The following is a 26,730-nucleotide window of genomic DNA, read 5'->3' on the forward strand; positions in this document are numbered from 1 at the left end:
TTATTTTTAAAATAACATTTTAAGATGATACATTGTCGAAATAGGCGGGGTTTCTGACTTTGTGACTGGGGTAACTAGTAACGACCAGGCACAACGGCGATATAGTGTTTATTCTCGAAGTTGTCGGGATGTTACTTGTTCTACTTATATCAGTACACTCGTAACAGCCGAATAATTACGAAACTTCTATTCGATCAAATAAGCCACACGTAGTAAATAAGCCATTCAATGTTTTGTTAACCAAATTCGACACGCTCTCATTGACCTCCATACAAAAACTGGTCGCTTGATGAGCGGAAAGAAACGAAAAATCGCCACCTGCTAGAGAAGACAGATTTTGCCCCCAGTTATCACTCTCGCTTCGCCTCTGGTTTAAAACATGTCTCACTTCCGGTATACTTCCTGAAGAGCTTCCTGGCATTCTATCATTGGTGGAAAAACTTCTTGAAGAGCTTCCTGGCATTCTATCATTGGTGGAAAAACTTGTTGAAGAGCTTTCTGGCATTCTATCATTGGTGGAAAAACGTATTCCGCTCGTTAGTATGTAAACAACGTCTCTACCTCTGATGTAGGGATAATTATATCAGTCAGTTAGCAATACCTTTATGAATTAGGTTGCCTTTATAAATGATTAAGAATTCACAAAAAGTGACGTTAGTTGGAGATGATCTCATAGAACAAAACGATCGCCTAAACCTGTGTTTACCACAGACCTTATTTTCTGCGTTTTATCCCCAAACACCATTATTTTCCCCCAAAGGCTTTGTTCAACGAACCATGGTGGTGTTAGTGCCAACAAAAAGACGCCGTTACTATTGCTCGCTATATGGGGAATATTGGGAACAGCTGAAATGTAAAATCTGCTCAGCCTGTATTACTTATGGGAAGCAGCTTGCTTTAAGATGTGAGGTAACTGAGCTCTAAGAAAATTGCAAATATCACGGAAATTGAGCATCTTGATCTTAAGGCTAAATTTAATGATTTACAGAACCAACTACACAAATTATATAAGGAAAAGGCTAAGAGCCTTCATAAGGTTAAGAAAACAATGGCTTGAAAAATGTAAAATTAACAGATGCTTTTTTTATTTGGAAAAGAGAAGGGAATTCAGAACACTTCGGAAAGATAAGATTAATGGGGTAACCTCTGAGGATAGAGAGTTGATATCAGACTTTACCACTATGTTTTATGAGAATCTTTACTCCTTAGATACGTTTCAGTGACTAAACTCTTGGTTCTAAAGAGAATGTTAACTGTTAGTGAAGAATTCAATCAGACTTGCTGTCAAGATTTGTCCATTATGGACATCCAAAATGGGATTGCCCCATTAAAAAAAAAAAAAACTATCCAGGCCATGTTGGATTACCCTCTGAATTTTCCAAAACCTCTGAAGAAACAGCACCATTTTTACGTGAAACCTTTAAAGGTGGCTATAAATAAAGGGAGAACTACCTGCCTCTAAAGCAAGGTTATTATCAAAGGCTGAGGGACTATCTATTGACATTCCAAAATCCACTTGCTGTACCTTAGGCTATTGTACAACTTCATATGGAAAAACAAGCCAAAATAAAAAGAGATGTTATCACCAACAGGGTTAGATGGTGGTCTAAATGTCTTAGACTTCATTCTCTTTAATTCAATAACAAAAGCCAACTGGGTTAAAAAGGTACTTAATAAAAAATAAATACTCCGTTTTTGGAATATTTTTTTTACTACAATGTCCTTATATTGTGGGTAAACTTCCTGTGAAATTGGCATCTTTTCACAAGCAGGCTTTAATGTGATGGACTTTGCTGTATAAACAACTTTTCACTTCAAATGTTTTATATGGAATAATAATTCTATATTACATGGAAACAAGATGTTATTTTACCGTAATTGGTTCTCAAACAACATTGTTCTAGTCAGCCAATTAGTTAGTATCAGTGGGAATCTGTATACACGGAGTTTATGGAAAGATACAACTGAGGTTTCAAGCAAGGAATATGACACCGTTATAAAAGCTATACCTAGTGGCGATAAAGTCTTTACTACAGAATAATGGATATTGTGGGACATTTCCGATTGTAAGTGATACCCAGGTGAATGGCATAGGTTTACCAGATTAGAAATTCAACAATGGATTATTAAGGGATATTTTCTACAGGAAATCTATTCCTTCTGGCATATTTTGTTGGGCTTCATCGTTTGATGTGAACTGGCACCGTGCTTGGCTCACTCCTCAAATTTATGGTGACCAACAAAGTAAAGGTTATCTCCTTTAAGATTATCCATGGATTCTACCCCTGTAATAACTTGATTTCTAAATATATACACACCTGATGTTACTAGTGAATGCAGTTTTTGTTAACTAGAAACTGAATCTATTGAACACTTATTTTGTGGTTGTTTGCATGGTGAGGGTTTCTGGACCGATGTGACGCTATATCTTGGCAACAAAATGCATACAACCATTGAAATATCCAAGTTTGACATTTTACTACACATATTCTATAGTTGAATGTCAGTATGTCAATCTCTTATTAGGAAACATTTTCATACACATAAACATTCGTTTTGTATTAAAACGTATGCAAAGCAAAATGTCTCAGATGTATTTGTTACTTTTTGTTTATTTGTCCTCATTGTAATCGCTCTGGCTGTTCTATTGTTTTGTATGTTACTGTTGTTTAATCAAATAAAAAGTAAAGTCATGCACTTTAACGCACATATTGGTCGAAGTGAGTAGGTAATATAACCAAGTGAGAATATACTAGCAAATCATTGGTAGGTTCAGTGCCTCACGTCACTGGAATAATGAAGGCAAGTAGGCCTCAAATAGTGCTGGGGAAGATATTATTTATGGGAGTGAAATAGAGATTCATTTTAAAACAATAATGTCAATACCTAGGGGAGATATTTACTCTAAATGTGGAATGGAGCAGCCCAGTTAGCCAACGTCACTTATGGGCTGTAAGAATAGTCAGAAAGAGGTTTATGTCTTTGTAATACGTTGCAATGCTTTTATGTCATTTTCATTTGCAATGACATGTGACTTGAATCATTACCACCCTTGAGGTCCCCCCCAAATAGGAGCCCTGCCGGGCTACCCTGGACCTACTATTTTGAGAACGGGAATGCACCACGCTCTCATACAGAAAGGTAGCCATGCAGAAAGGATAGCCTAACCACCCTGAGGCTGCGAGAGATTCAGTGTCATATTCTCTCTGTATTTGTTTTGTTTGTTAGGGTACCCCTGGAAAAACAATGCACGTGTACACCACACACACACACATCTGTTGAGGTGTCATAATACATCTGCTGTAGTCAGATTGGCAAATTGAATGGGGAAAAGGAAATTGCGACCGCTTGCCAGTAAACGTGTGGAATGTTTGAGGTGTATCCAACAAAGACGTAATAAACCCGAATCAGAATGTATGCGATTCAAAGGAAGATTATATTCTGGTTCTATGGCCTTGCTCTTTAATTTTTGTCCTTGTCCGCCCATATTTTGATATTTGACTCCACGATCAACATCCTGCAAATTGCACCAGCCTTGGATTTGCTGACGTGTCGGCTTCATCTGCTCATGCTCGAGCAGAACCAGATAGCCCAACTGACAACATGGCTGTAAATGTATCTCATGTATACATTTTACTTGTATTTATTAATAATTTCATATCCAATGCCGCCACCGAAAGGAGATTCTCTGACTTCAAACGATGTGCCGACGAGGAATGCAGTCGTAAGTACTTGGCGTTTAGCTCACGCGAACTTTCAGGAATGATGCTTCCATCTATCGTTAAATGCACTCTCCCCACCTCATTCCAGTGTAACGTAGCAGCTAGCTAGCTAATAAACCGGCGTTATCTTTGACCTGTTGCCATTTCAAAGGGATGAACTCGGCTAACCTAGATAAAAGAACTGGCGTTAGTATTCTTATCAGCACGAGACGAGTAACGTAATATTACTAAATATAGCTAGTAACCTGGCTTGCTTGGTTGTAACGTAGCCGAAGCCTGGGTTGGCTAGTTGCCTAATTCTGGAGCTAGTTAACGTTAACTCAACTATGTTTTTGTAGTAGCTTGTACCATGTAAACAAGCTTTCGGCCTACATATTTTATTGAAATCAAAGCCATCGAAGGCCCCAGTGCTTCATGGGCAATGTTCACCAGTGTGGACTACACAACATAGCTGGCAGTGTCCATGGTTAGCTAACACATCTATGTTGTGTGTGTGGTAGGCTAAGTTATTGTAATCAACTAGCTCCCTAAAGCAATCAAATGTACTTATAAATCCATTTTTACTTTAAGATAATCTTTAGGGACCATTTATTATGTGTTGGCTTTTAGGAAGCAAATAGCCACGTTCACTGTGACTAGCTCAATTGCAAGATGGTGTATAGGCTTAGCTAGTTATATATTGTTGACATAAAAAGTGTCATTAACCCCCTCTCTGCTTGCAAGTTCTTGACTTTTTGCATCTGCCTTATCAAAAACAATAGCTGTTTCATTGAACCCTTGATACTCACTGTAAAGTGTAAACAGATAAGAAGATTAAGCAAGGTTTACCTTAGGGATGTGTATTTACACCCTGATTGTGCATGGGGCAGTAAAGGTGGACGCCCAATGACGGTCCATGGCTGGGTCATTGGATGAGATGTTTGGTGTGGGTGACATTCCCACAACAACTGATCGGTGAATCCTACCTCTCCACAGTGCTCCTGTGCCGGGGGAAAGCATCAAGTGATTTCACTGGACCAGACTGTCGGTTCCTGTCTTTTAAAAAAGGAGAGACGGTATATGTCTACTATAAACTCTCAGGCAGAAGGACAGATATATGGGCGGGGTCTGTAAGTATGAGTTAATATTTAATCATGTGATAACAAAACATTCTAGACTGCAATGTTGACATTGTTTCGTTCTTTGTTTTGTTTCCATTTCTTACAATTAGGTTGGTAACCGCTTTGGTTACTTCCATAAGGACCAACTCGCAATCAATCACATATACACCGAAAAAGAATTGGAGATTCCTGCTCAGGTAAGAAAATAAATTGTATTTCTTTAATTGCCAATGCATCATTAAGAAATTATCTGAAATGCCTGAACCACTTTCTGAAATGGGTAGTATGACTCAAACAAGGTTATTTCTTTTCAGGAAACCGACTTTGTTTGTTTCGACACCGGACACGATAAGTTTGACAGTTATGACATTGAGTCACTGTTAGTCTCCTCCTTATTGTTAACGGACCAAGACAAGTCTGTACAAGGAACCACAGAGACTTTAGACCGAAACAAAAGTGCAGAGAGCACCACAGTGGAAGTGGAAGAGCCTCCACCTGAAGTGACTCTGTTAGAAAACGATGAGATTGATAGTGATGTTCCTGAGGACATTGATAAGGTTTTAGAGGAGGTTTTAGAGGAGTTTCCAGAGGATAAAGATCCAGGCCTTTTTGATCCTTTAGAGTCCTCTCTACCTCAGCCTGAAACTGTAATTGAAGCTCTTGACGCAAAAGGAGTTGAATCTAACACAGTAGTTGAGCCCAACACAGTAGTTGAGCGCACAGCTGAGAGGATCAAAGATGACCTTCAGAAATATCAGCTGAGGACCGAGGACTCTGTGCCGGACAGTGTTGTTGAACCAGAGCAAGGTGAGGCTAAAGAAAGCCTTTCAGAACCTCTATCCAAAGATGATCCTGAGTTAGAGAATGCACCAGATGGTTTTTCAGAAGGCAGACCTGTCCCTGAGTTGAAAACTATACTTGGAACAACTTTTGATGCTGTCACCTCCGATGACGAGGAAACTAGGAAAGTGACTCCATATGACGAGGAGGACGAGGGAAGTGACGAGGGAAGTGAAGAGTTTGAATATCAGCAGGATGAGAAAAGTGATTATCATCTTAGGGAAACTCCATTGCTGGCTTTTTCTGAAGAACATTCTAATTTAGAACACAAGGACATTCTGGAATCTGAGCAGACAGATGAGGAAGAGAGTCCACCAGAGACAGCTGAAAAACAGGACTCCAAGGACCTGTGGTCTTCATTAGGTGATACAGTTTTTAACATTGTCAGTGGTGGGGAAAGAACAGCTCATGTTACAGGTTCAGAGGAAGAGGATGACGACGAGGATGACGAAGGTGAGATTGCACCAGAGGAGCCTCCCAAAATTGAAGAACCCAAGGAGAATATACAGCTGCTAGCCAACGACCCAAAGCAGGAGCCAGAGGTAACAGAACAGCCACATGAGGAACCTGTAGTTTCTAATTTCCTTGAGGAGGCTGTCAAAATGCCTGATGTGGAATCCCAGACTTTGCTGTTTGAGGATGAACCTGAAGGTCACATTGAACCTTCAACACCGCCTGCTGATGAGGTGATTCCTTTTGAACATACTGAGGAGGCTTTAGCAGAGAATCTTACAGTAAATGAAAGCCCAGTCCCTAAACACGTCTCACAGACAGAAATGCTCTCAGACTTTGATAGTAATACTAGCGACTCAGAACAGACGCAAGCTGTTGAAGAACTCCCCATACAAAAAGAACCCAAGGAGAATATACAGCTGCTAGCCAACGACCCAAAGCAGGAGCCAGAGGTAACAGAACAGCCACACGAGGTCATCTTTGAGGAACCTATAGACTCTGATTTCCTTGAGGCTGTCAAAATGCCTGATGTGGATTCCCAGACTTTGCAGTTGGAGGATGAACCTGAAGGTGACATTGAACCTTCAATACCGCTTGATGATGAGGTGATTCCTTTTGAACATACTGAGGAGGCTTTAGCAGAGAATCTTACAGTAAATGAAAGCCCAGTCCCTAAACACGTCTCACAGACTGAACTGCTCTCAGACTTTGATAGTAAAACTAACGTATCAGAGCAGAAACAAGCTATTGAACTCCCTATACAAAAAGAGTCAAGAGATTTCTCACAAGTAGAGAATAAATTGAAACGAGGTGGTACAGAGCTTTTCAGACGATTAAGAGGACCTAACGTCCCAGATCCAACTAAAAACACAATGGTTAAAGAGAGGCATGAAGAACTCCCTGTAGACAAGGAGGATTTGATAGACCCAGAGAACTTGGAGATTGAAGAAGAATTGCTAGAGGATGAAAATGCAGCATTGTCTTTTTCATCCAAAACCGAGTACACTGATGAGGACAAAGAAAGTAGATTGGAATTTGGGTCAGAGCAATCCAATAATGCTACAGAAACTGAGGTTGTATCTAGTGATGAGTTGGATGTTGTCCAAATTGAGGAGGCTATTGACATAGAACCTGAGGAGCATGACATAGAAGATTCAGAAAGCGCAGGCTTGGATCAAACACATACACCCTCACTTGAAGACAAAGTTCCGGATCTCCTTTCAGGCCAAGAGCCAGAATACAGTGATAATGTGTTGAGGCTGACGCTACTGCGCTCCCACTTCAAGGAAGAGGATATGGCGCGCTTCCAGAAGATTCTGGGTCTTCAGAACCTCTTCAGGGTGGAGTTCTTGTTCTCTGACCTGGAGCAGGAGCTGAATGCTGCCCTGATGTCACAGACAAACACCAGTGAGGACATTGAAAAGGTGCTGGAGGCCATTTTGGAGGCCTCTGAGACTCCAATCCTGGATGAGATTGAGAGTATGCTGGATGCCCGGGAGAATGCTGATGTACAGCAGGAGACTGAGTTAGATGAGGAAGCCACCATCTTGGACAACTTCCAAGAGTTGGCGTTCACCCTGCATCAGAAGTACTCAACGACCAGCGACAGTTCTCCCTTGGCAGAGGACAGTCAACTACACCCTGACACCGGTAAGATTGCTTATTTACTTCAGTTAATGTCAGATTATGGGAGGATTAAAACCTTTTAAAATTAATTTATTTGAAAATGTCATGCGTTGCAAATGACATGATGATAATAATGCTTGGTGATTGGGTTTGCATGAGAAGCTGTATTTAAAGCTGGAATCCTTAATGGTGAAACGGCCATGTCCATTTGCGATATTACAACAACAAAGTTAATGCAAACAAACACTTTATTTTTCTCTCCGACATCATTGTACACGCGATAGAGCAAAATATGTACTGCAATTTTTTTACCATGCTGTATGATAGTCCTCAGCTCGGCAACAACAACGGTCGTGGGGTGGCCAGTGGCGCTGTTTCCCCCTATTGCGGATTCCATCTTTAAGGCCTATGAATACCACAAAGTAAATAGTCTGTAGACATAGCACAAAACCACACCCACACACATGCCAGTTAGATTGCAATGCATGAAAATGTACTTACTGTTTGAGCCACTATAAATATTTGAGAAGATGGGGACGTGTCTGATGCAGAGGAAGAACAGACGTTCCCGCACTCTGTGGGGGACATAAAAGAGGACAACCTCACTGTGACGGAGACGGGTGAAGAGACTAAGGCACCTGAGGAGAAGCCTGACCATGAAGGCCACAACAGACCAGATCTGGATATGGGTCTTGAGGAGGATGTGGGGCATTTTAACAGAAACCAAGACAATCAGCCAGAAGAAATCCAAAGGGGCCCTCAAGCTATTTTGGAAAATACCTTGGACATGGGACTTGTTGACATGGAGCACCCTTCCTCAGGTATGTGCTCTTTCAACTTCTTCTACTTTTGAGATTGCTGTGAGAGGTAAACTGCAGACATTAACCTAATTTGCTTGTCCTTTATTTCCAGGCTCTTTGGAGTCGCCCCCTGTTTCTGATTTCCAGGAAGAGGAGCAGAGTGGTTCATCATTCGTATCGGTGTTAATTTTCTCTGGTAGTCTAGTCACCCTGGTTTATGAGTACCTTGGAATATATGCTGTTATGGTAAGTTACTTCATGTACTTCTGTCTATGAATGACTTTGTTTTCCTATTAATTGACTAACTTTTCAGACTGTCAGCATTTAATGCTTAGGCCTCGTGTGGTATGCATCAGGGTTTCCATTAGGAAAACATTAATTTACGAGTAACAAACAGCAAAATCACTAGCCTAAAACAATACTATCCTGATAAATGTTTATCTATTCTACTATTGGTCAGCCATTCGAGAAATGAAGTCTATTCCAAATGGACTCTCGGACAGTTGTGGGAAGATGGATCCAAAATTCATTCAACCAGTAGGCCTAGGCGTAAAAATAAAAATGTTCAAAATCAATGAGCGATGCTATCGATAAGAACGTTTTGCTAAAAATGTTGATAAACTATTATTTCTAAACATAAGGGCAAATGTTCGTTCCATAATGCAGTTAGAGGGAAAACACCATTGTCAAAAGGGCACCGCACATGCGAGCGGTTTCATGCAACAGAGATTAAAATATCTGTTAGAAATTTAGAGAGATCTAATAGGCTACTTTTGAAGCAAGGTAAGACATACCTCATGTCTTAAAATGTTCAGGTTTCAAACAATTTAAATATGTTTTCAAAATGCATAGCCTACTACCTCCAGCTCATTGCAAAGTGGTATGTGATGCACTGATGAAGCCTGTCTTCCGTTGCTGTTTGAGATGCTGGTGCTCTCGCGCTGTCTGACCGATTTTCCGCTCAAGGACTCTGTATGTGTGTGATGAGATGCATAACGAATATTCTGTAGCCTACACATTATGCAAATTAACCTATAGACCGATAAGCATGACCAGTCAAATGTATTTCCATCGACTGGTGTTTCCATCAATGAATAGCTAAAAAGCATTATTTCACAATGGGATTGTTCTTTCCTTTCCCAGACAATTGGCCGGGCGCCAATTTTTATTTCTCAACTTTTCTATTTATTTCATAGCCGGTAAGCCAGCTTTTAGCCTAACGGAAACCCTGGTCTGCATATTAATTGTATCGCCTAATTATTGCTGCGACAATGCATGGTTTTCAAATGTTTTCTTTTTTTAGCTTTATTATTATTATTATTTATTTTTTACATTGGTTTTGCACAGAACAATATTTTTCCCACTTGAACGTTTGAAGCTCGATGTGATGTCATTAGGTCAAAGGTTCTGCAGGGCCACGTTCAGTTGCAAAACGTTCTCGAACGTTGCAGATAGAAATCCATTAATCGAGCAGAAATGATTCCTTATTCAACATGTCTGAGTCATGTTTGTTCTACAGAGCCTTTTTCTATCTGAACGTAAGAAAAACTTTGCTTCCTGCAGTAAGCTTTAGTTCAAGCAATTTTGCAACAAAAACGAGTTTCTATTGGACAAATTCAGTTAGGTCCCGCCTCGTTTATTTCGGTTTCCTTTAAGAAACGTTTTGCCAAAGACAGTACAGGAGGTTATGAAACTGGGATTTTGCAACAGAATCGACCGAATGAATACATCCCAGGTTTATTGATCCTTCCTCTTTTGTTGACGTGTTCTAGGGAAGTGTAGGCTGAAGTTCAGTGACCACTACAGCCGGTTTATTGGTATTTAGTAGGGCATACATTACACCGCGGCTCGTAGTACAAGCCTTCTTTCTACGTGCATTTGTCGTGGAACGTAATCGCGTTCAAATCTCTAAAAGGAAGCTAAATGCATAGCTAGCTACGCGTCGCTAGTAGACAGGTTGCTGGCGAATCAGTCAGAAAGCTAACGTCAGCTAATAAGCCTATTAGTTCACCAAGCTAGATGGCCACAGCTTGTCCTCTTCGTTGTCGTCAAAGACAACCACGATGAAGGAGCCTCAAGTATTCTACGTTGATAGGTTTGTGAAACGAGGAATTTCGGATTTCCGCAAGCCAGTTGCATTACATATTAGCCTAGCTAGGTAGCTCAGCATTTAAACAGTACTACTTTCTGTAGCAATGGATTCGGAAGAAACAACCCCTTTGCCCATGATGACAGAATCTGATCAACTGTCCGTCTTCTACGCCTTATTTCTAACGGAACTTCAATATGTAAGTAGTTGGCTAATGTTAGTGTTGACACTGCGCATTTATGGAGGCTAACTACTTCAGCTAGCCAAGTCTAAGTCTACCAAATGGGTGGCTTGCTATAACTAAATTGCAACTCAATTTTGTTGGCAGCTTCAAAGTCTTGTGGAATGGTTTAGTTGTCGTCCAATACATATTTCATTTCTCCAATAGTTTCAGCCTAGAAGGGATCCCTTGATTGCTCGTTTGTTTCAATGTTATCAAAGTGAAAGTTGATTGTCCTCTTCCTCATAAATAAAATTGGCCACTTACCAGACTTTAGCAGTAACCATTATTCCTGTAAATGTAGGGCTCAGATCGAGGGGTTTCTCTGAGCTGTTGAATTTTGCTTTGTTGCTTTGACCTCTTCCCTTTTATAATTAAGCAATAAGGCCCGAGGGGGGTGTGGTATATGGCCATACCATGGCTAAGGGCTGTTCTTATGTACAATGCAAAGTGGAGTGCCTGGATACAGCCCTTAGCCGTGGTATTTTGGCAGTATACCACAAAAAAACGAGAGGTACCTTGTTGCTATTACAAACTGGTTATCAACATAATTAGAGCAGTAAAAATAAACGTTTTGTCATATCCATGGTATATGGTTTGATATACCAAGGCTTTCAGCCAATCAGCATTCAGGGCTCGAACCACCCAGTTTATAATTAATTATATGCTAGACCTTATGTTAAGTAGTTGTTTGTTTGTTGCCCGCCTTTATCAGGGTGAAAGGGCACATAATGCACTCTAAATCCACATAGGCCCTTAGTTTGTTAGATCCACTCCACAATGTGGTGTTTTAATTTAGCATGTTTGATCTAATCCAAGATTTTCACTGAGCGACTGAGATGTATGGTCTGTGTTGTGCCTGTATGCCACGTTCATAGTGCAAAGGTCTCTGGTTGGACAGTGGCAGGGACCCAAGTCAATCCCCTTTTGATTAGATAAGCTTAAGGCAGGTTTACCTTCTTTATTGATTTTGATCAACAGCTGGGTTATAGGCTAGGTCTATTTCAGAACCCACCTTGATTTGATCTGAAGAAGTGTCTGTTGGCATTGACTGAAAGGGTGCTCAGTTTGAACAACACAGTAATGCCTGATGGTTCAGTAAAATTATTTTCCTCTGTCCTTCATCTCAGCCCAACTATTGCCCAACTTATTTGCTAGACCTGAAATATGAGCTGTAGGAAGGAACACTGTGTGATTGGGCCTGTGTCTCTCCCCAGATGGTCACCTGCCTGCCAGAGGAATGGAAGCCAGGTCCAGACTTTTACGGCGTGTCCTGGGAACCCGTGCTGGTCACTGCAGGCGCCGGGTTCATCGGCTTCCTCTTCCTCTTTTGGAGGAGCGTTCTATCTGTAAGTCATTTTTGCACGGTCACTGCTTTCATAATTTCATATGCTGTCCAAGACACACGTGATTCTTCATGTTCTGAATCATTCAGTGGGGTTTTTCTCTAACATATCATTAACATTATCTTGGATTTTGTGAACTAATACATCTGATAATAAGTTCCAAGTTCTGTTGACAGAGCAGTGCCGCCTCTCCCATTGACTTGAGGATTTTACATCTTCTGCAACTTAGTTTCTGCGGGTCACAAAATTAACTTGGCACAAGCTGATTGAAATGTAAAAAGCTTGGAGTACGCTCAGTGCTCCATTGACATTTCGGAGATACGCTTGCTTTTCAGAGAAATCTTCGAAAAATAACAGGAATTTCCAGTAATATGAAAAGCGTACAGTAAAAAAATACTACATGTCATGTCTCAACATCGATATCTATCTTACCTCTATATTGTTTCATGTCCTCTGGATTCGAGAAGAAAAATGACCAGTTCAAACGATGAGCCTGTCAGTTAGTCTTAATTCTCACACAGCATCCAGCCCACAGTGGCCTGCAGTGCCTTTTTCCCACATTTTTGACCACTTTTTTTATTTATTTTTGCCTCCATTGATTTAGTCACCTTAATCTTGACCATCCTACAAGGGTAAAAACTCCAATAACATTTTAATGGATTATGATAGAGGTTTGGCCCATTGGTCAAAATAAGCATTTTTGATTGGACACCCTACATTTCATCGTTTTTGTTTTGTTATTCTATGATGTATTGCATGCTGCTATTGAAGACACTTTGCCTCAATGTATTGACCTATTTCCTTTTCCATCTCACAGGTCAAAAGGAAGTCCTATCTAAGTAGGTTCATCTACTTTTTGACAATTTATGGTGCATAGTGAATCCTCATTCATATTGCCTACTGGCATGTGTCGTTGTCACATGGCTTACACGTCTCATTTCGTACTCTTAACATATATTTTTGATTAGCTACTGAAAAAGAGATGGCAGACAGGATGAAAACATTTGAACAAGAGAAGGAGGAGATACTCCTAAAGGTTGCTGAACTGCAACAACAGGTATGTTGCTGAGACTTTTCACTGACCAAGATCCAGACTTTGGGTTCAATGTGAATTAAGAGGCGTAACAATGTTTTGATCATATATTTCTACTGGGTTCCCCTCAGGGTGAAGAACTCAAAGAAAAGAAAAGGCTGTCTGAGAAATCGGCCACCTCATCTCTGGAAAAGATCCTAGAATTAAAAGTGAGCCTCCGGGAAATATTCTCATCACACGTCATTGTCAGGCTGACTATTGTTTACTTGTTTGTTTTTGTTTTCCATTGTTTTTTTTTGTTTGTCTCACCCTTTTCTTTCAATATCTATCCAGAATCTTGTGCAAGAGATGGAGAGACAAAATGAGTGCCTGGATGAGGAAAAGAACTTGCTCGCCAGATCCTTTGACGAAGAGCGGACAAAGACAGCGAAACATCAAGATATGGTGAGTCATGCTGAGCGATAAGCCGAAATGTCGGGTGGGGTTTTCTTCTGGGTTTTTTAACAACCAATTGATCAATGTTGTTCCTTCGAAGTATCTTAACCTGACAATACATCTAATAGATGGTATTCAACAGTCTTAAAATTATGCCTTTATCTAGTTTGAAGAACTAGTAATATTGCGATTTTTGTCAGACCACATAGACACATACTACGAGCCAGCTAATAGCCTAAATAGAACAACTTGTTGGGGAGCACAGAGAAACATAGTAGTCATTATGCTCATTATCTTTACCTATAGATGTCAGAAATGGACAAAACTATTGAGAAGTTGAAGCGGAGCAGAAAGAAGACTCAGGAGGCTCTCTCAAAGGTACATATCCAAAGATGTAAACATCAGCATTGCAATACTCAAATGTAAATGGCACAAATATATAGCACAGTTTAGAGCACACATTTTTGATTCTGCAGGCTACCATCCTGATGGAAGAAGCCAAGCTCCGCGAAGATGCACGCAATGTCCAGCACCAGGTTCTGGAGAAGGATATCGCCACCCTGAGAGAGGAGAACATCTCGGTGAGTACCAACACGGAACAATGATTCACACTTTAAGCCTCGTGACATATGGTGCAGCAGTCTTTGGCCATGCAGAGCCTGCATAGAAACGTCCTTATGACCTAATATCCTCCTTCCAGCTGCACCATGCTGCCAATTTGTGGGAGGAGAAGCACAGGGAGATGAGTGAGCAGATCAAAGTCTACCAGAAGTCCCAGAAAGACCTGGAGGACTCCCTTGCTCAGAAGGACCACAACGTTGAGGTGAGTGTTTTTATTTTATTTGTAATGAATTTTTTTAAATGTAATGTTACGATTTTGTATTTGTTCTAAAATTGTTGTCCAGAAGTCTTTTGTTGACTGATCCAAGGGGAGAAGTGTAGTGTATAATTGGTGGTTCTCTGGCAGGTTTTGTCTGACCTCCTGGGAGACCTCGAGGCCTGCGACGACCTGAAAGGAGGCGTCGTGGCTAACGGGGAAGCCGCTAATGGTAATTCACCTGACACCTTGTCATAAATGACTTGATAACTTGCTAATTAATATGCCAAATATGTAAGTGTTGTCCCACTAAGGCTTTGTTTAGACAGGTAGCCCAATCTTTTGACCAATCAGATCAGCTCTGAAAAAGATCTGATGTGATTGGTCAAAAGACCAATTAGTGGAAAAAATAACAGAATTGGTCTGCCTGGCGCAGTTAAGACTGAACGCATAATTAGGGCTATATGTCGGCATCTGCTAGCCCCAGTGTGTATCTGGGTAAACTGGATTTAGAATCATGTTTGGTCTGTTTCAGACAAGCAGACCGTCATCCGAAACCGCATTAAGCAAATGATGGATGTCACTCGGGTAAGACGGAGTCCATTCTTGAACACACATTTTTGTGTACCTGAAAGCCAAAATACTGATATTCAGAACTAAGAAGTGAGTCAACTCTTACTAACTCTTGGCATACAATACTTTCTACAGGTCCAGACCACTCTTTCTGTCGTGGAGGAAGAACGCGATCGCTTCATGACCAAGCTGCTGAACGAAGAGAAAGCCAGGAAAGAGCTGGAAGGTATGTCAAGCACTATATCCCAGCAGCTAGAATTAGATATGCATCACTCCCTTTTCTCTCTCTCAACACGATCAACTTATCACCACAGAACAATACCAGAAGCTGGAGCATGACATCTTGTTGGTGAAAAGTGATAAGAACCACCTGGAGAACCAGTACAAGACCCTGCAGCAGAAGAACGAGATCATCACAGAGATGTACCAGCAGAAGGAGAACGCCTTGCAGCAGTAAGTAGAACTAGACGCTGCTCAGTTCAAGCATTAATACCATTGTAGGGTTTGTTCTCAGTGGTACCACGGCATGTAAAAAGAATGACTTTTTCCTCAATGTGCCTTCTTCAAAACGTATTTTGTTTTGCTGTGCAGTATATTGAGATTATTGAATGCACTTTAAATAAAGCTTAATTTGATTTGTGTTCGTCACCTCACAGGAAGCTAACCAAGGAGGAGTTTGAGCGTCGCAACAACGAGGACAGGCTGACTGAGGTGGACGGCAAGGCCCTGGAGGCCGAGGAGGAGGTCAAGGTGTGCAGGCAGCGTATCAAGGAGATCCAGGATGAACTGAAACAGACTGAAAAGTCCTACAAAGCCCAGATCATTGAGCAGGAGCAGAAATCCCATGAGAACTGGGTATGTACAACTTATTTGTTAGAACAACAACGTTAATGTGTCTCCTACTGATTTCTCAACCCCCACTGATGGCACACATGTAGAACGACAAGGACATAAAAAAAATAGATAATAATAATAATAAATAAAAGTCTGCTGTTTGACCAATATTTCGTAAGGTATATTTAAAGTCCCAAACATGAGATTTTCAATATCTCTTCCTTCTCTCAAGGTGATTGCACGCGCCGCAGAGCGAGCTTTGTTAGACGAGAAAAAGGAATCAACTAACCTCCGTATCAAGTGAGTGCTACAACAAACTCAATTGGGCAATACCAATGGGGTTAGCTATACCAGTCTAGATTTCTTTCTCTTTTTCACCTTAGACTGACGGAGATGTCCAGCAAGCTGAATGAGCTCCGTAGGCCTCTATTCAAACCCACCCCTGGGATGGCTCCCATGCCACTCCGACGAGGTAAGAACAAATCCCCACAGAGTTCCCAATGTTATTAGGTGCTGGCGACTGGCACATCTGGGGTGCATTCAGTAAGGCAAAATGTTGAATGTGCAGTGAGCTCCAAAAGTGTTGGGACAGCAGCAATTGTGTTGTTTTGGCTCTGTACTCCAGCACTTTGGATTTGAAATGATACTTGACTACATTTTAATAGAATGTTTCTAAACACTTATTCATTAATGTGGATTCTACCATGGTTACGGGTAGTCCTGAATGAATAATGAATGCGAACGTTAGAGAGAATTTTTGGGGTGGTATGATATTTATGCCCAACTTTCTCATTCACTATTCGTTCAGGATTTTACGTAATCATAGTAGCATCCACATTCATGTAGAAGTGTTTTTAGAAACATATTCTATTCTTATTTACAATGAAATTTATTCCAAAATGACACATTATTTACCATTCGTTTCTATTGGGCATAAAATAATCTCAAACGCAACCAAAACAAACAGAAAATGCATCCAACATATTTGTAGTCACAAGCTTGATGTAGTCATTGTGTGCAATGAATATGGGACCAAATACTTAACTTTACTGCTTTAATACACAAGTGTATTTGTCTCAATACTTTTGGTCCCATAAATTGGGAGGATTATGTACAAAAAGTGCTGTAAGTTCTAAACTGTTCAACCTATTATGGATGAAAATATCCTCAAAGTAAAGCTGACAGTCTGCACCTCAGTCATTAGCTGTGTTCAAATACTCATACTAACCGTACTATTTGTGACATAAATTGAGTATGTAGTATGCTTATTGGTCATAGTATGGGATACTAACTACAGTATATCCATAGGTTCCCGGATGTCGTACTACATTGCATTTATACTTCGTATTTTGGCGAGTGGACACTGTTTTTAGGGCCCATTATACAATTTGAAGAAAATGGCGGAAAATATGCAGCCATAGTCCGAGAGCGGATACAAATTCATTCAAATGTTGAGCAATGTAATGACTTTTCAAATAAGTTATGTTGGCTGACAAGTTGTTAGCTACACTAGCCTTACGAACCACATAACATGTCATTAAATCACATTTATTTATAAAGCCCTTTTTACATCAGCAGTTGTCAGTGCTATTACAGCAGTTGCTTGTATGTACCGGTATGTTCGCTACCTAACTTTAGTTGGCTACTAATACATCAAACTTGCCAGTATATTAACTATACGCTATCTAACTACCCAACGTGTATTGACTTGATTGTTCATGTCATTCTTAGCATAACTAAGTGGTATAGTTGTGTGTTCTCAATGCACATTGTTAATGACGTCGTAAGATGTCTAGCTAGTAATTTGTTATGCTAGCATGAAGTTGCATAGCAACAGCATCTACTTCCGGTAGACAGGTGAAGCGCTAGTACACTCAACTGAAAGGATACCGTTTGTTTACAGTATACTAAGATGAACTAATAGTATGTAGTATACAGTATTTTCATTTGGGTATTCAAACACAGCTATTGTATCATTTCAAATCCAAAGTTCTGGAGTACAGAGCCAAAACAACCCAAAATGTGTCACTGTCCCAATACTTTTGGAGCTCATTGTATTTTGCAGATAGAATTGAAATGATTCCCTATTCTTGAGGACAGAGATGGATACATGCTCTACATCATATGTTTATATCTGAATATTCTGTCATGTTGCATCTTCCTGAACAGACCCCTGTGTTCTTTGAGTCCCCGTTGGTTTGGCTCTATTCTATTGTTGGTTGGATAATAGCTGTGATTCCAAGAACTCATCTGAAATGCACTTTGTTTTTGACTATTGGATAGCCCACCATCAGAAATATGTTGAGTTGTGTTGTTGATTTGACGTCTATTCCTTGAAGCTGGACCAGTGTGGAGAGACTGACCAAAATATTTGGCTGTATGCTGTTGGTTGGGTGTTCATCATTATAAATGATGTTAAATTGGTTTGGTTTAAACAGGTGACTCGTACGGGCCCTCGCCCGTGAGCGGAGGTGCCCCGTCCCCCCCTCTCATGATGGAGGGTCCTGGGCGACCCCCCTCTGCCCCTGTGGGGAGAAGGAACGAGCCCTACGGTGAGTCTCCAGAACCCTGCCCCGGACAGCCTCGGCCCTGATGATTGGCCAAGCAGTACCGTCCCTCAGCCAATGAAACCCCTTCTATCTTTTTCACCTTCCTTAATATCCCCTGTTCTGTTTCAATCATTTCCCCTTTTTTCTTCCTACTGCTCTCATCCTGTACCTAGTTGGTTCCCACGTCTGATCACTTTTTCCTCTTCTGATTACTTCCTGTTTACATTTAGATTTTCTTGTGACATGCTTTCCTCTCTCACTGCCACCTTTTCTCCCCATACCTACCGCCGTACCCATCTTTTTCAACCGGGTTTGCATGTACAGGCGCTCCAGAATGTCCCCTTGCCTCGCTTTCTTTCACTGTCCCTCTCATGCATTCCTCCTGCTCTTTCTATACTATGTTGGTGTCTTGGTGGTGCTCAGCTGCTGTGAGGGGAATGTCCTTGGGATGTTCACGTTACAGAAGCATTAGCCATTGTGATCCCTTGTGGAACTCTGTTCAATCCAGTTGTTCTTCAGCCAAATTATATTAATACTGATTCACAAGTGTTCTAGTTGTGGAATAATCCTACCAGTATATGGCCAAACATTTTCCTCAGACTGCAAATAGACCAGACACTGCTATAAATAGCTGGTAGCATAAAGCAGTAACGTGAACCACAGTGGTGTAGAGTCGGGTGCCTAATGAGAGCCGAGAACAGAGAAGAGGTCAGAGAATATGGCAGTGTTAACATTAGCCTTGGAAGTAGGATGATGTATGACCGTGTATTTTGTGTTCAACAGGACCACGACCTCCATCTGACCCTCACGGTCGTTACCCCCCTGACCACAAACACCCAGTGGCTGCTAGACCTGGTAGGGATGATATATTTGTCAGTGAAGGTTGATTCAGTATTATTCCCTATGATCCAATATCCAGACCTGCCAACATGCACACATTTTGCATACCAACTACGCAATTCTCTGTCCATGTACGCTGGTTCGAGACCCGAGTTAAAAGTAGGCAGAAATTATTAGGGCCAGATTAAAAAATATATATTTTTTTTAATTTAAAAAAATGTATCCACTGAGTAAATTTAACATCCCGGGACTCGAGCTGCAACACACAGACATGTGCGGAGTTTGTGTCAACGGACATGGAGATTAATACATCATTATTGGACGTAGCTACCCCGTGTCTGCCCCTCCTGTTGTGATGCTGAGTTTGCCGACTTTCAGCTGTACCTAAACACATGGACAAATCCCTTTTGGACTCCGTGTGTTGTGGAAAGGTAAACACTAATTGTTTCAAGCTAACCTTAGCGAACATAAGATGGACATTCAGTGGGCTCTAAAGTGCCAGCAGTTCACTCGCATTTGCTAGTGAAAGAAATTATCATAGATAAGACGTTTGTAGATTTTGTACTGAAACAAATAACTTATTTGTTTAAAAAAACTCCAAGAATAAAGGCCCTTTGTGTTCTTTCTCATTAGATCTTGTTAGTGACTTTTACCATATGTATAAATAGAATGCTGTCAAGAAAGTATTCCAACCTTTTTATAGACTTGATTTGGTACAATTCTATAATTGCGATCAGACAAACAGCACGAGCGTGCGGGGGAAAGAACCTCAATTTGGCGCGCACTGTGCGCAAGTTGAATCTCCACTTTGCCGGGAGTGTCTGGTACAGGGTTGGCAGATGTGACTGTCTCTATCCTAGCTGTATTTCCTTTAATGATTCTGCTCTTTGCTGCACCTTTAGACGCCATTGCACCACGGACATCCTCTCCAAGCAGTCTGGACAGCTCGGTAAGTTTCAGTCAATTTGTGACACTGTCCACAACTTCTTTCCTTATTATGTTACAAAGTCAGGAAGGGACATGGAACTAGATAAGAAAAGTTTCATTGAGGCACCTCGAGTCCTTAGTCTTATGTGCATCTCTTCCCACCCCCCCGTTACTCCATCCAACATGTGGGTGTGTTTGCTCTAAAGCAGACCGCTCCACCACAGTCACAGGCTGAGGCCCAGGCCTCCACAGAGAACCCAGAGGCAGTGAGTATTATGTAGGAGGCTGTGGCACGGTGGCAGGGATGTGGATGTGTGAGAATGCTTACCTCAGCCATGGATCAGTGGCAGGCAGTGGGCTAGTGGCCTCACAAGGTTGTCAGACTTAACAGTAACTGTCCAGTGAAAATCATTGTTAACTCATACCCAAATTATGTTGACTCATCCAATACTCATGTTTGTGGCCAAAGTATAAATTGGAGAGAGAAAAAACACCTCAAATTTGTATCTCAAACTGACCATTTCAAAAATGCGTGCTATTTCCTCATAGAGGATAAGCTGGCCAATCAGCGGTCTACTCGCAACAATATTTTTTATTACCGGTATACGCCCACACCATTCCACACAGAAAAGCATATATTTAACATGCTTAATGACATTTTTTTTTGGAAGGGAAAACTATTTCACTCATATTGTAATTAATTGTAGGTCATATTTCATTGAAATCTGGAGACACTGAACAGTTACTTGAATGTTGCTGGCTGGATTTTCACATGCGTGGTTACCTACATTACAACACCAACCCCACTGAATGAAATGTGGTGACACTGTTCTACAAAGCCATAACTAAAGCACAACTGCATGATGTCAATTGTGGTATCGTTAAAAGCTGTGTGTTTTGAGGTTAATGCTTTGTGGAATGGTCCTGATTCCCGAAATCACGGTGATTGGAACTTTGTCGTGTGATTTATTTTATTTTTTCCCCCTTTTTGTTGGGAACTGCATAACTTACCTTGCTATTGTGGGATATTGAAGTTGTTTCTGACATGTGCATGATTGTGCTTTGTTCTAACAAAACTGTTTTGAAAGGAGCTCACTGGTGGTGCCAGCAACAGGGCTACCGGCACCACCAACCTACATCTCCTCTTTAAGACTTCTAGGTTTGTAATGGTGTTTATTGGTGGTTCTTCCAGAACTCAGGACCTCGGGGCCCTGGCTCCCTCTTGGTCTCTCCTATCAGCTCCCCCCCCGACTCAGGCCCCGGCCCCCTCAGCCATCCCTCCGGACTCTGCTACCGTCCTCCTCCTGGCCCTGGGCCCCACCACATCCCTCCTCCCCCACTCTTCATGCCTCCCATGTACCGACCAGCCAACGGACCTAACGGACAGCCAGGCATGATGCCTCCCGGACCCCCACCACCTAATGGACACCCACCTGGTCCCATGATGCCACCCGGACAGCGGCCTCCACCTCCTGGTGCCTACGGCCCCTCACACCACCGGGGCCCTCCTCCACCTCACTATGGACCAGTGCCTCCCCCATTCGGTAGGTGGTGAATTCGGCGGCCCATTTGTTTTATTTTTTAACCTCAAGTTGACTTTCTTTGCTATTGTTATTTCCGTTGTGGGAAGTAACATAGTAGTGATAGTTATTTTTGTACTAGGATATTATATTATTGCTTTTCACTTTCATGTTTGATCTCGTTCTCCCCAGGTGTTCGCGGCGGCCCCCCTATGGCCCGACCCATGGGACCACCGCGTCCCTACATGCACTACGCACCACGTGATCACTCCATCCCACCCCAGCACCTGCCCACAGGAGCGGCCCCATACCCTCCTCACGGCGGCCCCAGAGACTTCCCTGGGCAGCCCCCCATGCAGCAGGCCCCCCATGGGCATGACTCTTCTGTGGGTCCCCAGGGGCAAGACTACAGCTCCCAGCAGGCAGCAGCTACCCCCCAGCCCCAGGACTCAGTCAGCTCCTCCATGGCAGAGCCTTAGACACCCACCAACTATGTCAGAGGGCTTGGATACCACCTGCTACCATTAACAACCCGGCTATGTCTAATCAACCACGATTTCTCTTTATTTTTCCCTTTTCCTTTAGATTTAATTTGGATGAATTTTTATATATATATATAATATTAGTGCCAGTCAGAAGTTTGGACACCTACTCATTCAAGGGTTTCATTATTTTTACTATTTTCTACATTGTAGAATAATAGTAAATGCATCAAAACAATGAAATATCACATAGGTAATCAAGTAGTAACCAATAAAGTGTTAAAAAATCCAAATATATTTTAGATTCTTCAAAGTAGACACCCTTTGCCTTGATGACAGCTTTGCACACTCTTGGCATTCTCTCAACCAACTTCATGAGGAATGCTTTTCCAACAGTCTTGAAGGAGTTCCCACATATGCTGAGCATTTGTTGGCTGCTTTTCCTTCACTCTGTGGTCCAACTCATCCAAAACCATCCCAATTGGGTCGAGGTCAGGTGATTGTGGAGGCCAGGTCATCTGATGCAGCACTCCATCCCTTTCCTTCTTGATCAAATAGCCCTTACACAGCCTGGTGTGTTTTGGGTCAATGTCCTGTTGAAAAACAAATGATAGTCCCACTAAGCGCAAACCAGATGGGATGGCGTATAGCTGCAGAATGCTGTGGTAGGCATGCTGGTTAAGTGTGCCTTGGATTCTAAATAAATCAGACAGTGTCACCAGCAAAGCAACCCCACACCACCACCTCCATGCTTCAGTGGAAACCACTCATGCGGTGATCATCCATTCACTTACTCTGCGTCTCAAAGACCAAAAATCACCAAAATCAAAAATTTGGACTCATCAGACCAAAGGACAGAGTTCCACCGGTCTAATGTCCATTGCACATTTTTCTTGGCCCAAACAAGTCTCTTCTTATTGCTGTCCTTTAGTAGTGGTTTCTTTGCAGCAATTCAACCATGAAGGCCTAATTCACGCTGTCTCCACTAAACAGTTGTTGTTGAGATGTGTCTGTTACTTGAACTCTGTGAAGCATTTATTTGGGCTGCAATTTCTGAGGCTGGTAACTCTAATGAACTTATCCTCTGCAGCCGAGGTAACTCTGAGTCTTCCTTTTCTTGTGGCAGTCTACATGAGAGCCATTTTCATCATAGCGCTTGAGGGTTTTTGCGACTGCACTTGAAGAAACTTTCAAAGTTCTTGTAATGTTTCGCATTGACTGACCTTCATGTCTTAAAGTAATGATGGAGTGTCGTTTCTCTTTCCTTATTTGAGCTGTTTTTGCCATAATATGGACTTGGTCTTTTACCAAATTGGTCTATCTTCTGTATACCACCACTACCTTGTCGCAACACAACTGATTGGCTCAAACGCATTAAGAAGGAAATGCCACAAACTAACTCAAGGCGCACCTGTTTATTGAAAGGCATTCCAGGTAACTACCACATGAAGCTCGTTGAGAGAATGCCAAGAATGTGCAAAGCTGTCATCAAGGCAACAGGTGGCTACTTTGAAGAATCTCAAATCTCAAATATACCTAATTCCATATGTTATTTCACAGTTTTGATGTCTTCACTATTATTCTACAATGTAAAAATATAATTCCCTGGAATGAGTAGGTGTGTCCATACTTTTGACTATTGAAGTGTACCAAGTTATTTCATATATCCCATTACTACATGACCAAAAGTATGTGGGGACACCTGCTCATCAAACATTTCATTTCTAAATCATTGGCATTAGTATGGAGTTGGTCTCCCCCTTTGCTGCTATAACAGTCTCCACTCTTCTGGGAAGGCTTTCCACTAGATGTTGGAAAATTGCTGCAGGGACTTGCTTCCGTTCAGCCACGAGCATTTGTGAGGTCGGGCACTGATGTTGGGCGATTAGGCCTGGCTCGCAGTCGGCGTTCCAATTCATCCCAAAGGTGTTCGAAGGGGCTGAGGTCAGGGCTCTGTGCCGGCCAGTCAAGTTCTTCCACACCGATCTTGACAAACCATTTCTGTATGGACCTCGCTTTGTGCATGGGGGCATTGTCATGCTGAAACAGGAAAGGGCCTTCCCAAACTGTTGCCACAAAATTGTCTAGAACGTCATTGTATGCTATAGCGTTAAGATTTCCCTTCACAGGCACTAGCCCCAACCATTATTCCTCCTCCACCAAACTTTACAGTTGAGACTATGCATTCGGGCAGGTAGCGTTCTCCTGGCATCCGCCAAACCCAGATTTGTCTGACTGCCAGATGGTGAAGCGGCATTCACCAGTCCAGAGAACGCATTTCCACTGCTCCAGAGTCCAATGTAGGCAAGCTTCACACCACTCCAGCCGACGCTTGGCATTGCACATGGTGATCTTAGGCTTGGGTGCGGCTGCTCGGCAATGGAAACCCATTTTATGAAGCTCCCGACTAACAGTTATTGTGCTGACGTTGCTTCCAGAAGCAGTTTGGAACTCTGCAGTGAGTGTTGCAACCGAGGGCAGATCATTTTTACGCGCTTCAGAACTTGGTGGTATCATTCTGTGAGCTTGTGTGGCCTACCACTTTGAGGCTGAGCCTTAGTTGCTCCTAGACGTTTCCACTTCACAATAACAACACCTACAGTTGACCGGGGCAGCTCTACCAGGGCAGAAATTTGATTTGTTGGAAAGGTGGCATCATAAACTCAGCAGAAATTAAACGTCCTCTCACTGTCAACTGCATTTATTTTCAGCAAACTTAACATGTGTAAATATTTGTATGAACATAAGATTCAACAACTGAGACATAAACTGAACAAGTTCCACAGACATGTGACTAACAGAAATTGAATAATGTGTCCCTGAACAAAGGGAGGGTCAAAATCAAAAGTAACATTCAGTATCTGGTGTGGCCACCAGCTGCATTAACTACTGCAGTGCATCTCCTCCTCATGGACTGCACCAGATTTGCCCATTCTTGCTGTGAGATGTTACCCCAGTCTTCCACCAAGGCACCTGCAAGTTTCTGGACATTTCTGGGGGGAATGGCCCTAGCCCTCACCCTCCTATCCAACAAGTCCAAGACGTGCTCAATGGGATTGAGATCCGGGCTCTTCGCTGGCCATGGCAAAACACAGGAATGTCAGTCTTGCAGGAAATCACGCACCGGACGAGCAGTATGGCTGGTGGCATTATCATGCTAGAGGGTCAAGTCAGGATGAGCCTGCAGGAAGGGTACCACATGAGGGAGGAGGATGTCTTCCCTGTAACACACAGCGTTGAGATTGCCTGCAATGACAACAAGCTCAGTCCGATGTTGCTGTGACACACCACCCCAGACCATGACGGACCCTCCACCTCCAAATCGATCCTGCTCCAGAATACTGGCCTCGGTGTAACGCTCATTCCTTCGATGATAAATGCGAATCCGACCATCACCCCTAGTGAGACACCCACGACTCGTCAGTGAAGAGCACTTTTTGCCAGTCCTGTCTGGTCCAGCGACGGTGGGTTTGTGCCCATAGGCGACGTTGTTGCCGGTGATGTCTGGTGAGGACCTGTCTTACAACAGGTCTACAAGCCCTCAGTCCAGCCTATTGCGGACAGTCTGAGCACTGATGTAGGGATTGTGCGTTCCTGGTGTAACTCGGGCAGTTGTTGTTGCCATCCTGTACCTGTCCCGCATGTGTGATGTTCGGACGTACCGATCCTGTGCAGGTGTTACACGTGGTCTGCCACTGTGAGGAAGATCAGCTGTCCGTCCTGACTCCCTGTAGCGCTGTCTTAGGCGTCTCACAGTACGGACATTGCAATTTATTGCCCTGGCCACATCTGCAGTCCTCATGCCTCCTTGCAGCATGCTTAAGGCACGTTCACGCAGGGACCCTGGGCATCTTTCTTTTGGTGTTTTTCAGAGTCAGCAGAAAGGCCTCTTCAGTGTCCTAAGTTTTCATAACTGTGACCTTAATTGCCTACCGTCTGTAAGCTGTGGAATGGTCTTAACGACCGTTGCACAGGTGCATGTTCATTAATTGTTTATGGTTCATTGAACAAGCATGGGAAACAGTGTTTTAAACCCTTTACATTGAAGATCTGAAGTTATTTGGATTTTTACGAATTATTTTTGAAGTTTTTTGAGTTTATATCCTATGACGGTGCCACGTTGAGTCACTGAGCTCTTCAGTAAGGCCATTCTACTGCCAATGTTTGGCTATGGAGATTGCATGGCTGTGTGCTCGATTGTATACACCTGTCAGCAGCGGGTGTGACTGAAATGGCCGAATCCACACATTTTAAAGGGGTGTCCACATACTTTTGTGTGTGTAATATATAGTGTATATATTTGCAAACGGAAGCATCTAAAAAGCTAGTTTTCCTATTAAAGCATCAGAAAATGTCTTATATTCCGTGTCTGAAATGTAAATGACTGTCTGCCACCATGCAAGAAGGCTTATTGTGCAATAACATTTCTATTGTATGCCTGAAAATTACATTTTTATTTTCTAAGGTAAAAAAAAAAAAAAAGGGTATTACATTGATTTTGTATTAATTTCACAATGTTATGGT

General features: G+C 42.2%; 1 protein-coding gene and 1 long non-coding RNA gene across 7 annotated transcripts; one reads left to right on the forward strand and one right to left on the reverse strand.

Moving 5' to 3' along the window:
* Positions 1–100: 100 nt before the first annotated feature.
* LOC123727266 (uncharacterized) lies at positions 101–8,317 on the reverse strand. Its single transcript, XR_006759145.1, has 3 exons — positions 8,243–8,317; positions 8,054–8,147; positions 101–4,757 (listed from the first exon to the last, which is right to left on the reverse strand). It is a non-coding gene; the product is annotated as an uncharacterized lncRNA (long non-coding RNA).
* Positions 3,438–22,547, forward strand: mia3 (MIA SH3 domain ER export factor 3). Of its 6 annotated transcripts, none has more exons than XM_014144003.2 (28): positions 3,438–3,724; positions 4,698–4,831; positions 4,933–5,019; positions 5,137–6,220; positions 6,584–7,765; positions 8,272–8,562; positions 8,654–8,787; positions 12,068–12,199; positions 13,014–13,035; positions 13,165–13,253; positions 13,361–13,438; positions 13,563–13,673; positions 13,971–14,042; positions 14,141–14,245; positions 14,365–14,487; positions 14,632–14,713; positions 15,017–15,069; positions 15,190–15,280; positions 15,369–15,507; positions 15,711–15,909; positions 16,121–16,188; positions 16,272–16,360; positions 18,327–18,440; positions 19,221–19,292; positions 20,180–20,226; positions 20,411–20,470; positions 21,397–21,748; positions 21,917–22,546. In XM_014144003.2, exons 1-28 carry the CDS (start codon positions 3,604–3,606, stop codon positions 22,201–22,203), a joined length of 5,418 nt encoding a protein of 1,805 aa, XP_013999478.1. In that variant the 5' UTR covers positions 3,438–3,603; the 3' UTR covers positions 22,204–22,546. The 6 variants fall into 6 exon arrangements, with proteins under 6 accessions (XP_013999478.1, XP_013999477.1, XP_013999473.1 ...); XM_014144002.2 differs by having other exon boundaries at positions 5,137–6,159; positions 6,523–7,765; XM_014143998.2 differs by having other exon boundaries at positions 5,137–7,765; positions 21,917–22,547.
* Positions 22,548–26,730: the final 4,183 nt, after the last annotated feature.

This window comes from Salmo salar, chromosome ssa15, assembly GCF_905237065.1.
Source record: "Salmo salar chromosome ssa15, Ssal_v3.1, whole genome shotgun sequence".
Lineage (NCBI taxonomy): Eukaryota > Metazoa > Chordata > Actinopteri > Salmoniformes > Salmonidae > Salmo > Salmo salar.